At 46.2% G+C, this 15,682-nt stretch overlaps 1 protein-coding gene and 1 long non-coding RNA gene across 13 annotated transcripts in view; one reads left to right on the plus strand and one right to left on the minus strand.

The window, feature by feature from the left end:
- Window positions 1-8,395, minus strand: part of ATXN2 (ataxin 2) — a 71,277-nt gene extending 62,882 nt beyond the window's left edge. For 6 of the 11 annotated variants that reach the window (XM_073313277.2, XM_073313276.2, XM_073313273.2 and 3 more), the window contains exon 1: window positions 7,502-7,788. In XM_073313277.2, the coding sequence (XP_073169378.1) occupies window positions 7,502-7,650 (149 nt within the window). In that variant the 5' untranslated portion in view covers window positions 7,651-7,788. Of the gene's footprint in view, window positions 1-7,501; window positions 7,791-8,303 lie in introns of those variants that run through there. The other 5 variants (XM_073313284.2, XM_073313280.2, XM_073313279.2 and 2 more) reach the window with 4 other exon arrangements.
- Window positions 7,361-14,645, plus strand: LOC140898821 (uncharacterized). 2 transcript variants are annotated; one of them, XR_012155112.2, is made up of 4 exons: window positions 7,361-7,737; window positions 10,387-10,537; window positions 13,244-13,354; window positions 14,097-14,645. It is a non-coding gene; the product is annotated as an uncharacterized LOC140898821 (long non-coding RNA). The 2 variants fall into 2 exon arrangements; XR_012155111.2 differs by lacking the exon at window positions 14,097-14,645 and having other exon boundaries at window positions 13,244-13,611.
- The last annotated feature ends 1,037 nt before the right edge of the window (window positions 14,646-15,682 follow it).

Genomic DNA, 15,682 nt, shown 5'->3' on the forward strand with positions numbered 1-15,682 from the left:
GATTATTACTACAAAGGGTCGCCCCCCCCCCCCCCCCCGCGCTTTCCTGCTGGTAAGAGCTCACCTTACCTGATCACTCTCGTTACAGTGTGTATGGTAACACCCACTGTTTCATGTTCTGTGTATATAAATCTCCCCACTGTATTTTCCCACTGAATGCACCCGATGAAGTGAGCTGTAGCTCACGAAAGCTTATGCTCACAATAAATTTGTTAGTCTCTAAGGTGCCACAAGTACTCCAGTTCTTTTTGCTAATAAAGATTAACACGACTGCTACTCTGAAACCAAGATTTTAAAATCATTCTGCTTATATCTTGCAATGCAACCACAGTGGTACATGCCTTCTAATAGAGGCCAATCAACTTGATGTTTCTATCCCAATAAGAAAAGGCTCAACCTCAAAGCATCCTTGCAGAAGTACAATAAATAATATTCTGAGCCATTATAATTTATTATGTTCATAGCACCCAACGGCATATTAGATTTTAACTAAACAGAGAGATATAGATTAATGGTAAACTCTTTGGGTCAGGGACTGAGACATAACCTAAATGAATGTAACGACCAGTAAGGACAGGAGGAGGTGAGAAGGGAAAGCAATCACAGCAATTACCATGCAGATTGTCTAAGCAGTGCATATCCTGACTGTTCAGCTAAGTTTCAGACTCCAAGGAGAGACTGCTGAATTGGAACTAATTTGCAAACTGGATACAATTAACTTAGGCTTGAATAAAGACTGGGAGTGGATGTGTCATTACACAAACTAACACTATTTCCCCTCCTACTGTTCTTGTAAACTGCTGGAAACGGCCCACCTTGATTATCACTACAAAAGTCTCCCCCCCCACCCCCGCTCTCCTGCTGGTAATAGCTCACCTTTCCTGTTCACTCTTGTTACAGTCTGTATGGTAACACGCATTGTTTCATGTTCTCTGTGTATATAAAATCTCCCCACTATATTTTCCACTGTATGCATCCGATGAAGTGAGCTGTCGCTCACAAAAGCTTATGCTCAAATACATTTGTTAGTCTCTAATGTACCACAAGTACTCCTTTCCTTTTTACGGATACAGACTAATACGGCTGCTACTCTGAAACCTAAGTTTCTAATGTAATAAATTATTACTCACTTCTTGTGGGCACTGCAGAAGTGAGGTTAAGGAGGGATTTGACTAAGAGGGTAGCAGCTGGCAGACTAAACTTGGAAATCATTCCATGCATGGTGGGGGAGCAAAATCACAGATAAAGGCACAGACGTTGTCTGTTAGAGTATGTGTCTCACAAAAGAAACAGTTTAAGCCATTATTTTGTAGGAAGAGCGCCAAAATAGCAAACTTCTCATATCAGGTCAATATTTACATTACGAGTCTGTTGTGCTCAGAAGTCACATTGAAAATTCAGACTGTTACAAAAGGGTATTTATTATCCCATATGTGAAATGGTAAGTAAGTTTTCTTGGTAAGTAAGTTTTCTAGGTTTATAAAAGCTAAATCATACTATTTATAAATGCTACACAATTATACTTCAGTTATTATCACCTAAGCTTCAAATATCATACGAATATAAATACAAGCAGAAAGCAGTTCCTTTAAACTATTTAAAGAATTGTCAACTTTTATAAATTTTTCTAGTTAAAAAAAAAACATACAAAGAACACATGAATGTTTAAAGAAAGAGAACTTAGTTTTCCAACAATATACATAAAGTCTCATGATTTTTCTCCAAATGGAATATTTTGTTGGTTTCATGGATTTTGCTATACAAGACTGAACATTAGAAACATCTCCATACATACACTGCATTTAATGGAAATAGCTAGGGCAGACAGTTTAAAACAAGCAACTGCAAACTACAATTGTTAAATTGAACAGAGCAAAGAGAAGACTTTTGGGGGCATCAATTAGTAGTACTAAGGCTTCAAAGACGATATATGGGATGAGTTGGCTTCAGAATGCTTTCCCTACAAAATAATTGCCTAGAAACTGTAAACCAGTTTCTTGTATTAGAGAAATACCTTAACAGACAATTGTACTTTTTTCTCCAACAGATTCTCTCAGGCCTGGTCTACACTACAAAGTCAGGTCGATGTAGTCACCTTGTGTCAACCTATTTGTGCATGCATAACTGCCTGCATCTTCTGAGAACCTCTACAAAAGTCTATCTACCTCAGCTGAGTTCAGCATCTTGCAAAATCAGACTATCTTTATAAAAATGTTTGTGTATCACAGATTAAAAATCCTACATGAAGTATTAAAGCAAGATTTTTCAGTAGATTTTCTACAATACTGTCTACTTAATGCTAAACTCCTTTTAAAGTACACTTACTCCATCCTGTAAATAAACAGTGAACATGAGGTCAAAGTTACAGCTCAGTAACTTATATCAGTGTCTTTTATATACACCTCTTATGTAAAGGAGGACTGTTGGTAAGAGAGGCACTGAAGAGCCTTCTTCACATAATTTGTTGCAAATCACAACCATTCATATTGTCAATTGCACTTTCTAGAAAGTATGAAACAAACATCACACTGATAACTCTTTATGAACATTAGTAGCAATCTACAATTAAGAGTGACCTGTAGGTTGCAAGTTATTCTGTTTGATAATTTAACAGTGTTACATTCCAGCAATATGAGTTACTAACTAATTTGATGTAGATTTTATTATAAACTTGACCACCACAGAAGATTATGTAATCCTGGAAAATATTTTACACATGTAGTGCCCTCCATCCAAGGACCTCCAAGTGCTTTAAAATGTTAAGTTAAACCTTGAAGGAGCACTGAGAGATAAAATAGGAAATTATCCTAATTCGGCAGCTGAGAAAAGTGAGGAACAGAGAAATTTAGTAACTTACCCTAAATCACACAAATCAACTCCTAGTCAGACACTTTACACACAAAACAGCCCACCTTTCCCTAAAACAGTTACTAACACAATGTACAAAAATGAAAAAAAGTTACAGGTATTCAATAAGACACCAAGGGAATGATTACTATATCATAAAATGGTTACTGTGACAGAGGTGAAGGCTTCTAGTCAACTGAGGTCACTACTAAAAGCGTGCATGCACACAAGCACAGAGGACAGTAAGCTCTTTAGGGTAGAGAAAGTGGTGGTTTAACTTTGGCACAACCAGTCTGCATTTTAAAAGAAGCCACTACAATAGTATCTAGGAGTTAGCATACACTGAATATTCTCAACTAGTTTCTGTCCAGGTGGGACAACCATTCTTCCTCCTGCTCTTGGTGTAGGCTTTTTGATGAGACTACTGAAAAGTGAAAATGACTAACCTTCTTCATCGCCTAAAAGGAAATCTGATAGAGAACAATTAGCATTAATAGTGAAAAAGGGAGTTTTCAATCATTTCAGCTTTAATCTGTTTATAAGCAAGGAATTTTTAAAATACTTTTAACTTACATCCCTTTAAAACTGAATGTTCAGCACAGTTGGGCAATTGATCAAGATGCTAAAGTACAGAAAAATAGTTTTCTACAATTGTAACTCAACTACTCAAAGTAGACCCTGATTTAAAAGATTGTTTTAAATAACGTTGCCTGAGGACAAAAATATTGATATTTCCTCGTAATAATACAATTTTCCTTTGGATGGTGCCTCCTGATGAGACTGATGCAACTGTTTACGATTACAGGAGAGATGCAGAATAACTAAATTTATAATTGGATAAAACTGAACCAAACATCAAAATATAATTTGAGAATGTTTGACTAGCATGCTGTAGCTTGTCAGGTCTGTATACAGTGTCTGTATTTTTTGTAATAGTTTTTTCAGCGGTTGGACAGAGGATACCAACAGCATGTTATGTCCATATATGCCATATTCCACATACAGACCATAAATAAGTATGGCATTTAACACATTTGCCAGTTTGTAAGAGACACATCTGCTTCTTTTTGAGAGGTTTTGTTTTCTAAATATTCTTACTGAGAGGCTGCTAATCCCCCACCCAAAACACACACAAATCTTTTTCTTATATAAGGGTAGTTAAGCAATCATTCTGAAAGCAAATCTAGTGAATTAAGCAACGCAAGGAAGCATTCCACCCCACTGTCAAAAGAGAAGCAGGTGCTTGTCCTTACTAATTTCTACCATTATAAACATTTTGCCTCCGATAGCGCAAATGAGCTTTATGGCCAAATTTCAACTCCTAAAAATCTGACTACCCATGCAAAGCAACAGCATGTGCATCTCAAGAATGTATTATGCATGTAAACATTATGGAGTTATAAGTAATAAAAGTGTTAAGAAACCAGCTTAGCACAAGCAAGAAACAATTTAATTTTTCATTACAAAGTTTAATACCAAGGCACAAAGATTGTAAAACACATTTTTAAAAAACAAACTGTTTTTTAAACTCTGCACACAAACAGGACATACATAAAAAGAAAAGGAGTACTTGTGGCACCTTAGAGATTAACAAATTTATTTGAGCAACAGCTCATTTCATCAGATTCATCACGAAAGCTTATGCTCAAATAAATTTGTTAGTCTCTAAGGTGTCACAAGTACTCCTTTTCTTTTTACAGATACAGACTAACATGGCTGTTACTCTGAAACAGAGCATACATACAAATTTGCAGCATGAGGTAAATTTTAATAACACTGATAATCCAAAATTAAGATTTTTCTCTAAGTTACCAGTGGGAGTGTTTTAAAGGTGCTTCATTCAGCACCTTGGCAAGACTTCCAGTGAGAGAAAGTCTCAATTTTACAGGATCCTTCATCTAGAAAGCTCTCAAAGTGCTGTACAGGTTACATAAACTGAATGTCAAGTTAACTATCCCTGTAACAATTTATCCACTTGAAACCAAAACGGTAACATAGGTAAGAAGAATGTAATTGCTTTCATTGGAATTTGGGCAGAAAACATGAGCTGACACCTTTTCTTTTGCACACACTCACAAAAGGGTTCACGTCCCCACTAAAATTTTAAGAGAGGAATGTTGAATGCAAGAAATCACTTCAGCAAACTGCTCAAAGTGTCAATACATTTTTAGTTTGCATTGTTCTTTTCACCCTAGATCTTTTCCCCCACTTTGTTTTATTGACTGGTAATGAAGTAAAATCCTGCTTTCAGATGTGTCCCACAACAGTTGTCTAATATATTTTGTTTTACTGCTAGCACACAGAACTGAGTAAGAGTAGAACTGCCAAACTAGAGCATAATGGAAGAGGGAAAACAAATACCAAGTGCCCTGAGACCAGGAACTCCAAAAGGGAAACATTATGCCTGATCTCTCAAGGTGTCAGGAGATACCAGAAAGTCTGCATGATGGGGAGGGGGAGGTGACAGAGGCAAGCACAACTAAACAGTGGAACCCTTTTGAAAGATGAAGAATTGGGAGCATATCTTTGCCCTGAGAATCATACCAATCATCAAGCAAAGGATAGCAGCTCAGATACAGGGTCAGAAGTAGGGAGCTTACTGCAGGGGGAGTCTCAGTACCAACAGTGGGCGATGAGAACACCCGACACCTCCCACCAGTGAAAAACGTCTTCACATTACGGACTTGGATGGCATTTCACTCCATGAGCAAGTGTGCTTAAAAACCTCGTCTCCTCTGCAGGGGTTAACGTGAATCACCTTCACCGGCATTTGCAGACTCGGACACCTTAAGCAGGGCCCCTAGCAGGCGGCCCGGCGGGGACGAGCCGCCTACTGCAGTGCGAGCCGCCGGGCTGGAGCAGACTCACTACGCGGGTCTCCATACAACGCCTATTTCGAAAATAAAATGGTCACCTCTGTACCGGCAGCAGGCGCGCCGGCCTGGCTGCGGGCAGGGCGCCCACTCGCTGGGCCGGGCCCGGCCCTCCTTCCCCCACCCTCGCAGGTGGGGTTTAGTCCCCTCCTCCCGCAAGCGGGACCCGCCCGCCGGCCGGCCGGCCGGCCGAGCGAGCCCCTCAGCCGGCACCTTCCGGCCTTAGGCCGCACGACGGGAGCCGGCCCCCTCGGCGGCACGAGCGCCCTTCGCGAGCCGGCCTTGGCTTTGCTGCAGCCTCGGCCCGGGAAACAGAGGCCTAGCAGCGCCTGCTCCACTGCGGAGCCACCAGCCCCCGAGTGGGCTGCCCCTCCCCGGCCGCGCCGCTGCCCTCCCCCCGCCTCCAGGCCCGGGGGCCCCTTCACCCCCCTCCCCGCGATGCCAGGCCCAGGCCAGCTCCTCCCCCTCTCCAGGGCCGGGGGCCCCTTCACCCCCCTCCCCCCGGCGATGCCAGGCCCAGCCCCCGCCTCCAGGGCCGGGGGCCCCTTCACCCTCCTCCCCCCGGCGATGCCAGGCCCAGCCCCCGCCTCCAGGGCCGGGGGCCCCTTCACCCTCCTCCCCCCGGCGATGCCAGGCCCAGCCCCCGCCTCCAGGGCCAGGGGCCCCTTCACCCCCCTCCCCCCGGCGATGCCAGGCCCAGCCCCCGCCTCCAGGGCCGGGGGCCCCTTCACCCTCCTCCCCCCGGCGATGCCAGGCCCAGCCCCCGCCTCCAGGGCCAGGGGCCCCTTCACCCCCCTTCCCCCCGGCGATGCCAGGCCCAGGCCAGCTCCTCCCCCCCCAGGGCCGGGGGCCCCTTCACCCCCCTCCCCCCGGCGATGCCAGGCCCAGCCCCCCCCAGGGCCAGGAGCCCCTTCACCCCCCTCCCCCCGGCGATGCCAGGCCCAGCCCCCCCCCAGGGCCAGGGGCCCCTTCACCCCCCTCCCCCCGGCGATGCCAGGCCCAGCCCCCGCCTCCAGGCCCGGGGGCCCCTTCAGCCCCCGCCTCCAGGCCCGGGGGCCCCTTCAGCCCCCGCCTCCAGGCCCGGGGGCCCCTTCAGCCCCCTCCCCGCGATGCCAGGCCCAGGCCAGCTCCTCCCCCTCTCCAGGGCCGGGGGCCCCTTCACCCCCCTCCCCCCGGCGATGCCAGGCCCAGCCCCCCCCAGGGCCAGGGGCCCCTTCACCCCCCTCCCCCCGGCGATGCCAGGCCCAGCCCCCGCCTCCAGGGCCAGGGGCCCCTTCACCCCCCTCCCCCCGGCGATGCCAGGCCCAGCCCCCCCCCCCAGGGCCAGGTGCCCCTTCACCCTCCTCCCCCCGGCGATGCCAGGCCCAGCCCCCGCCTCCAGGGCCGGGGGCCCCTTCACCCCCCTCCCCCCGGCGATGCCAGGCCCAGCCCCCCCCCCCAGGGCCAGGTGCCCTTCACCCTCCCCACGATGCCAGGCCCAGCCCCCCCCCGGGCCGGGGGCCCCTTCCCCCTCCCCACGATGCCAGGCCCAGCCCCCCCCCGGGCCGGGGGCCCCTTCCCCCTGCCCGGCATCTCCGGCGGACTAGACCCACCCACCCAATCGCCCCCGCTCCGCCGCCTCGCCGCGGCCTAGCAGGGAAAGGGAATCAGCGCCCGGCCCGCGCCGCGTCCTCTGTCGCGCCCCCACCCTCCCTTCCAGGCCGGGGGCCGCCGAAGGCCCGCGCGGAAGCGCTGCTCTGCGGCCCGCTCTCCCCCCGCCCAGGCCCGCGCCCCAGACCCACCTGCCCATATTCTGCCGCCCGCCGCCGCCGCCGCCTCCCCCCGCTGCTGCCGGGATGCCGGGGCCGCCGCTGCCGCCGCCGCCGCCACCGGGGGGTTTGCGGTTGTTGCCGGCGGCCTGGGCCGCCTGCTGCTGCTGCTTGAGGGACATGTCGAAGGGGCCGGGCCGGGGCCTGCTGCGCTCGCTCGCTCGCCGCTCCGGAGCCGCCGCTGTCTCGGCCGGTTGCTCCCAAACAGTGTGAGCCGGGCCGGGAGGGAGGGAGGGGGAGCGCGAGCGCGCGGGCAGCGGGGCGCGGAGGGATCCGGCGGGGGGAGGGGAGGCGCGCTGCGTACCTGCCCGCCGAGCCCTGCCCGCCGCCTGACAGCGCCCCGCCGGGCGGCCGCGCCCAGCCCCGCGGCCCGGGGGACCCGGCCGGGGGCGTTCGGGAGCCCGGCTCCGCTCCGCCCCGCCGCCGGGAGCCTCCCCGCGGCCGGACTCTTTACGGGAAGTCGGAAGGGTCTGAGCGGGGAAGCGGCAGGTGAAGGGGCGGCCGGGGAGCGAGCGCCGGCCGGGACACGTGAGGCGGCCGGGGACGGGCCCAGGGACACCGGCGGGGGGGCACCAACGCCGGCGGGGCGACGCTCCGTCTTCCCGTCCCCCCCCCCCCCTCCTCCACGCCGCGCTGGCTCGTTCCCTGCCGGGGTGTGGGCGGCCCCCAGCCCGCCCCTCAGAGCCCGGCCCAGGCGCTCCCCGCCGCTGCTCCCTCGGCCCGCCCTCCAGCAGCGCCGGGGCAGGGGAGTGGAGGCAGCTGCGCGGGCACCTACCTTACCGTGCCCCCCTCCGTCCGCGGCGGGGCGCCGGGCCCCCGGCCGCCCTCCCTGCAGCAGCCGCGGACCCCGCTGCCGGGCAGCTGAGGGCTCAGTGGAGCCCCCTGGGGCGAGGCTGGGACCACAGACGCTCCCCTGTGCCGCCTTACCTCCGGCTGCTCCACGGCTGTCTGCTCCCGCTCCGGTTACCTGCTGGGGTTGGGGCTGTTGCGGGCCCAGCCCTGCAATAGGGTCCGCTAGCAGAGACTTCTGCACTCCTGGGCCCTGGCAGACTTCCCGGAGGCAGAGCAGGCGCCTGATTGCAGGATTAGGGCATTAGATGGTTTAAAAAAAAAAAAAAATGGGCCCAGACCTGGAGGTTTGTAATGCACTGTGTGTTATTTCAAGTTTATGAACACTGTATGCCCCTCCTCCCATAAATTCACACATTTTAGAGGACTGCTAATAGATAAAACAATTATGGGAATTAGTGGTTAATTATATTGTGCCTTACATCTTCAAAAAGAAAAGGAGGACTTGTGGCACCTTAGAGACTAACCAATTTATTTGAGCATAAGCTTTCGTGAGCTACAGCTCACTTCATCGGGTGCATCTGATGGTGCATCTGATGAAGTGAGCTGTAGCTCACGAAAGCTTATGCTCAAATAAATTGGTTAGTCTCTAAGGTGCCACAAGTACTCCTTTTCTTTTTGCGAATACAGACTAACACGGCTGTTACTCTGAAACCTTACATCTTCAAATCACTTTTGCAAACATTCTTAAAACTCCTGTGAGGAAGATAAATACAGTATACCTGTTTTACGCAAAGAAAACGGAGATGGAGGTTAAGGCTTTTACTAGTTCTAGCTACAGAATTGACCTCAGGTAACATTTAAAAATCTTTGCTTCCCTCTTTGCTGGAGCACATAGGCATGCAGCTGACCCTGGAGCTGTAACATTCCCTCATCTCTCTGGATTTTAGGAAACTGTTTCCTTCACCTGGAGGAGGAAGTGAGGCAGCTCAGATTACAGTTGTGTATGACATCACTCTTCAGAGCCTCCACCAGAGAAGGAAATAAAGATCTAATATTTATATAAAAGACATTTGAAAAAAGCTCAAGCCCATCTGCAGTCAGAAAAGTAGTAAAGGAACAAATCGTTCTTTTGCCTTTGCATTTCACCTTTTAAAAGACTTATCCAAGGCTACACTGAGTTTCTTAATTTCAGTCCGCTTAACCAAATTGCCCCAGCTACCAAACAAAAAACCAAACTCAAATGATATATGCAAACTTCTAAACAAGTAGTTTCAAATTTTGAGGAATCAGTGGTCCTTTAAATGTAGATTTACCACATATCAGTAACTGATTACAGCATTAGCTTTGTATTTAAACAAAGCTGAAATGGATCCCACTGGGTTATCACATTTTGCCAACTCCTTCAGTACTTAAGATTTTTAATTTTTTTTAAATGCAGTTTAAGACATTCAAAAAAAACTTTATACAGTTAATGTTGGATTGCCATAATTGGTAGAAGGCAGGACATACTGTAAGTGCTGAAATGCCAACTAACCCTGGTTGCAAGACATTTTATTAATGTATGGTATTGAAAATCAGCCAATCTTAAACATAAATTTTAACTTTAGATCTCTTTGAGGTGTTCCTTGTACCGGTTACTTTATTCTACTTGTCATTTCCTGAAGCATGGAAGTGCAGCCAATTCATTCTAATATGTAAAAATAAAATCTGGACTGACCTGCTAAAAGTCTGTCATGTACATAATTAGCATGAACAGATGGAATTTCAAAACCAGGAGAATAAATTGATTTATAACCATGGTTATTCAAAATTCTTGAGGCTAATCTATTCATGGCAACTCTCTAGGAATCCCAGAGAATGGAAGTGTAATGAAAAGGAATGCTGCTAGGCAGGCGTTATTTATACACCTTGCTTGTAAATCAAGTTTTCCTATAGGTTTGGCAGAGTTGTGGGTGGTAAAACACAATGGTAAGAAACCCAGCAACATTTAAGTTTCTTAAATTAGAATTTCCCCCACATGTGTACACTTTTGGCTGCTAAGTTTCTTGTTTTGTTTTATCTTACAGGCCTGAATAATGATGTGGTGACATTATTGGCTGAGTGACAGTAGATGCCAACTGAAGTGGACACAGAAGAAAGAATTCTTTATATTTAATTGGAAATGCTTGCACCGTGTGGAGCCAGAAATTTAAAGCTCTCTTTTTTCTCCCCTTTTCAGTAAGTTTTGTGGGAAACTAGTGATTTCATAACCGCAGGAATTAAAAGTCATGAACATAAAGTATTTATGCAGTTTGTGGAAGAGACTTCTGTATGCAGCGTTGGAGACCGCTAAAGTTACCCCAGCACAGGTTTCGATGACATTTGCAGCAAAATTAGTCTTATGCCAAAACTCTGTAACGCACCTGGTGCCTGCTGCTAGAGATGATCTTGAGCCTTAAATAATTTAAAAAAAAAAGTTTTATTTTCTTTAAAGGCAACCTGCATATTTTTATAAAGTGAAGCAAGTATCCTGAACACCTAAATTAGACTAAGGTCTTCAGAGCATTGCCTGAAGAGATCATCATACATACAGTTCCTAGTAATATGGTGCTTTAATCATGACAGGGGCCTCAACAGGCTACTACAATACAAATAATGTAGCAGTTAAGAGACTTTCAAGCTTGTTTCAAGGCATATTTTAGATCTTTCAGTTTAGTTGGAGCTGAAAAGGATTGTGTCTAGTGATGTACCAATGTGCCCCGAATGTAAAGGAAATGACCAGATACAATTAAAGCAAGTAAAATTGACAACATACAATTGATTATTCAATAGATTTTTGCATATTAAATTTTAATTCTAGAAAAATATTTTAAGTAAGAGCATACTATCAGTTTGATATGCAGGTACTAAACACTTATCTGATCCAGAAACAAAGCTAGAAAGAAAGTCAGTAGCATGATCTGGCATGCATGAGATTGACAGTCCTTGCAGTTCAGAGATGCTGGAATGAGTGCACTTGGGATGCATTGCCATAGGCTGCTTCCAAGAGATCTAGTATGAACGCAGATATTTAAACAAATTTTCTTTTACATTTTGGGTATTGTATAAAAACAGTCTCTTGTTAATGCCTGGTATAGCAACCTGGGTGTTAAGTGATTGATGTTGTCATAAATATAAAGGGAAGGGTAAACCCCTTTGAAATCCCTCCTGGCCAGGGGAAAGCTCCTCTCACCTGTAAAGGGTTAAGAAGCTAAAGGTAACCTCACTGGCACCTGACCAAAATGACCAATGAGGAGACAAGATACTTTCAAAAGCTGGGAGGAGGGAGAGAAACAAAGGGTCTGTGTCTGTCTGTATGCTGCTTTCTGCAGGGGATAGACCAGGAATGGAGTCTTAGAACTTTTAGTAAGTAATCTAGCTAGGTATGTGTTAGATTATGATTTCTTTAAATGGCTGAGAAAAGAATTGTGCTGAATAGAATAACTATTTCTGTCTGTGTATCTTTTTTGTAACTTAAGGTTTTGCCTAGAGGGGTTCTCTATGTTTTTTAATCTAATTACCCTGTAAGATATCTACCATCCTGATTTTACAGGGGGGATTTCTTTATTTCTATTTACTTCTATTTTTTATTAAAAGTCTTCTTGTAAAAAACTGAATGCTTTTTCATTGTTCTCAGATCCAAGGGTTTGGGTCTGTGGTCACCTATGCAAATTGGTGAGGCTTTTTATCCAACATTTCCCAGAAAAGGGGGGGTGCAAGTGTTGGGAGGATTATTCATTGTTCTTAAGATCCAAGGGTCTGGGTCTGTAGTCACCTAGGCAAATTGGTGAGGCTTTTTACCAAACCTTGTCCAGGAAGTGGGGTGCAAGGTTTTGGGAAGTATTTTGGGGGGAAGGACGCGTCCAAACAGCTCTTCCCCAGTAACCAGTATTAGTTTGGTGGTGGTAGCGGCCAGTCCAAGGACAAGGGGTGGAATATTTTGTACCTTGGGGAAGTTTTGACCTAAGCTGGTAAAGATAAGCTTAGGAGGTTTTTCATGCAGGTCCCCACATCTGTACCCTAGAGTTCAGAGTGGGGGAGGAACCTTGACAGATGTCTACTGGAGTTCCTCAGTGACTGCCTTTAAAGACATTGGACCTGTAATAGGAAAACTGAGAACCACATAGGAGAGAGAGACTGCCTCTCAATCCCACATCTTTCTGCCAACTTCTGGTGCTGAGTACATGATTTTTTTATGTTCTGCCTATCCCTCTTCTGTGAGGTTTGTTTCCTCTCCCTTGCATACTATAATCTCTCTAGTCACTTTGCAGTTTGGCTCTGTTGATCTATGAGTTTTGCCTCTACTCTTTGTGGTGAGATCTGCAAGTTTGATCACAAGTGAATGTGTGCCAAAGAAAGACTTACGTCAAGAGAGACGAGACAGCCAATTAGTTTAATCAAAAAAGTCTCTAAATCCTGATGGCCAAATTCAGACCTCGACTTGGATTAAAAAAATGGCACATGCCACACAGCATCTGTAACATCACCTGGATGTTTTCTATAGAATGCAGTTTAAGAACCACTGTTTCAGGGCATAGTACAAATCCCTTTTATTTTTGTTGGCCGTCCATTGATTTGTTTTTCCCTTTCCTCACTCTCTTTGCAGCAGCTGAGAAGTGTTCTCTTTTGTTGGTGGGGTGATCTGCTCATGGTTATTGGGTTTGCCTTTGTGCCAGATGCAGCTGGTGTTGTCCAACTGTGTAGTTCAGTTGTCTGTATTTAGGTGGGTTTTTAATACTTTGTACTGCCAGTTTTATATTGCCTTTGGATACCTTCAGCAGGCACCTTATATACTAGACAATTCAGCATGACTGATTTATGTACAGGTTTAGCTAGGGGAAGGATCAGGAGTTAAGAAGCTTTCAAAGAATGCAACTATTTATGATAATTTATCTTATTTTACAGCAATTGATGGGTCTGAGGCTCTCATGAATTCAATCTCTGATCATATGATCATTCTTTACCTGGTATTGTTCTCTTGCTGGAACCATTGAGGAGGGGACCATATTTAACAAGGTGATGCACACATGCCCGTGATGACGCAGCTGACAGTAACACTCTCCTTTTATATAAGCAATGCTAACAGCTTAAATCCCTAATTATAATAGAAGTTGATCTTTAATAAAAATATTCAGAAAGAGAGACTAAGTAACTTCTTTCCCAAATTCATAGTCCTACTTTGAGACACAAATTTTAGTTCTCTGTTCAAGCACCTAAAAAGTCCCGCTGTCAAAGGAAGAGAAAAATACATCCAGGAAAGACATCTTAACTAGCCAGTGAAGCGAATGTTTATTTTACATAAGGAACGCGATACGTGCCAAACCTGAATGAGATACCTATACAACAGTGAACAAAAACAAAGCTCTGTTTTAGAACTGGCAGGTAAGTCAAAAGATGAGCAGTTTCTCTCCTGTTGGTGAGAGAAAAACTTTCCAGCCACATGGAGCTCTTCAGATCTGGGAGAGGTACTCCAAGAGCTGAAGAAGAGCTGGGAGGCCTGAAAGCTTGTCTCTCTCACCAATAGAAGGTGGTCCAATAAAGATCTCACCCACCTAGTCTCTGTAATATCCCAGGACTGAGGCAGCTACAGCTGCACTGCTACATATTTGACTCCTTCATTCTCTTTCCTCCCCCTCCCACCCCATTGCCATATAGTATCTCCTCATTGCTTGGAATTCCGAAAGTGATTTACTAACTCCCACAGCGTACATTTCTGGAGGTATGTCTACACTATCATTTTGATAATTTTTTCTTACAGTTGAACTACCATCAGTGCAGTTCCACCACTCATGTAGACCAGCCACCAGCATTTAAAACCACCATGATGTCATCCAGCTCAAAGGAGAGGTCGGTGACAAAGGCTAAAATGCCGATGGTTAGTCTAAACTAGCATTTTAACTGTTGCTGCCACCAGTGGGAGATTAAGAAAAATGTTAATGTAGATAAGGCCTTGGACAAAAGCTACAGAGATGTGACAAGCATATTTTGCCAGCTACAACCACCATTTTTTTTTTTTAATTAAAGTTAATCTCAGGAATGGACCATTTAAACAAGAGCATGTTTTCTAGGGGAGGATCGTGGTCCAGCAGGGAGAGCACTAGGAGTCTGATCTGATTGTCACTAGAAAAAATGTGGAAAAACTTACATTAAGTTTAGTGCGAATTGAATTGGGCACAGGACTACAAATCAGGAGACTGTTCCACTCCCACCTCTGCCAAGCAATTTACTGTTCATTCTTTGGCATGTCATTTCACCATTATTACTAACCCTTCTTCATAAATGCATTTTGATTAGCTACAGATAAAAAATCCCAAGTATTACTACTAGAAGGTAGCAGTAGGTAAAGCAATTATTACCTCAAAGCTTATCTCCAGTATAGTTCTACAGGCATCATGCTCTCAAACTCTTCTACAGAGCACATGTGCATCTCAAGGTAGATGACACAGAGCCTCCTAACCTAGTCAGGACTGCAATCCTACACCTCCAAAAGCAGTTACATAGTGTACATCAACACTATATGAACTATACCCTATTCATGCTCATAGCTACGCTGGTGTGAGCCCATAGCATATAGAAGCAGCCTACACTGACAGAAGGAGCTTTTCTGTTGGTGTAGGAAGTCTACCTTCCTGAGCAACAGTAGCTAGGTTGATGGAAGTATTTTTCTGTTGACAGAGCTGCCTCTATCCTGGGGGTTAGGTTGTCATAGTTACAGCTCTCAGGGGGGTGTATTTTTCATACCCCTGACTGACATAGCTACGTCAACCTAAATTTTAAGTGTCGGCCAGGCCATAGATACTTCAGTATACCCCTCTTCCATCCATGCAGCCAGTTTATCATTCTCAGAACCAAATTAGTGCTTTAGAAACAAGGAGTTCACTCAATGGAGAAAAAGGTTGCATTTAAACAGATAAGTCAGACCCCTCATACCAGCAATGCAGGGGGAGGACATTCAGGACATGATATTCACTTAGCATGTGGATTGCTATCTGGTTTTCTTTGATACTCTTTCGGGGTCTGTTGGTTTCATCTCAGTTTCCTCTCTGACAGCTCCCCTGGTTTCCGTATTAAAGTTTCCTTGCTTACTGTTCCTCTCTGGTTCTGAAGGGGGTTTCCTGCTGGCCTTTCTTCCAACCAATGCTTCAGGTTCCCACATTCCATCCCTTGACATGCTGCTCGCTGTTTGAAGCAGAGACGAGAAAGGATATGGTGGTGTATATAGCTATGAACTTTGTGGTGCCTTGTTTTCTTTGTTCCACTGCTTTACATTCTGAAAGTTTTCCATGACTGGGTTTCAGCAGCCACTTTGTTCTCAGCTGCTGCAGCCTGTTACAGAGTAACACA

The sequence above is a fragment of the Lepidochelys kempii genome, chromosome 15 (genome assembly GCF_965140285.1).
Source record: "Lepidochelys kempii isolate rLepKem1 chromosome 15, rLepKem1.hap1, whole genome shotgun sequence".
In the NCBI taxonomy this organism is placed as follows: Eukaryota; Metazoa; Chordata; order Testudines; family Cheloniidae; genus Lepidochelys; species Lepidochelys kempii.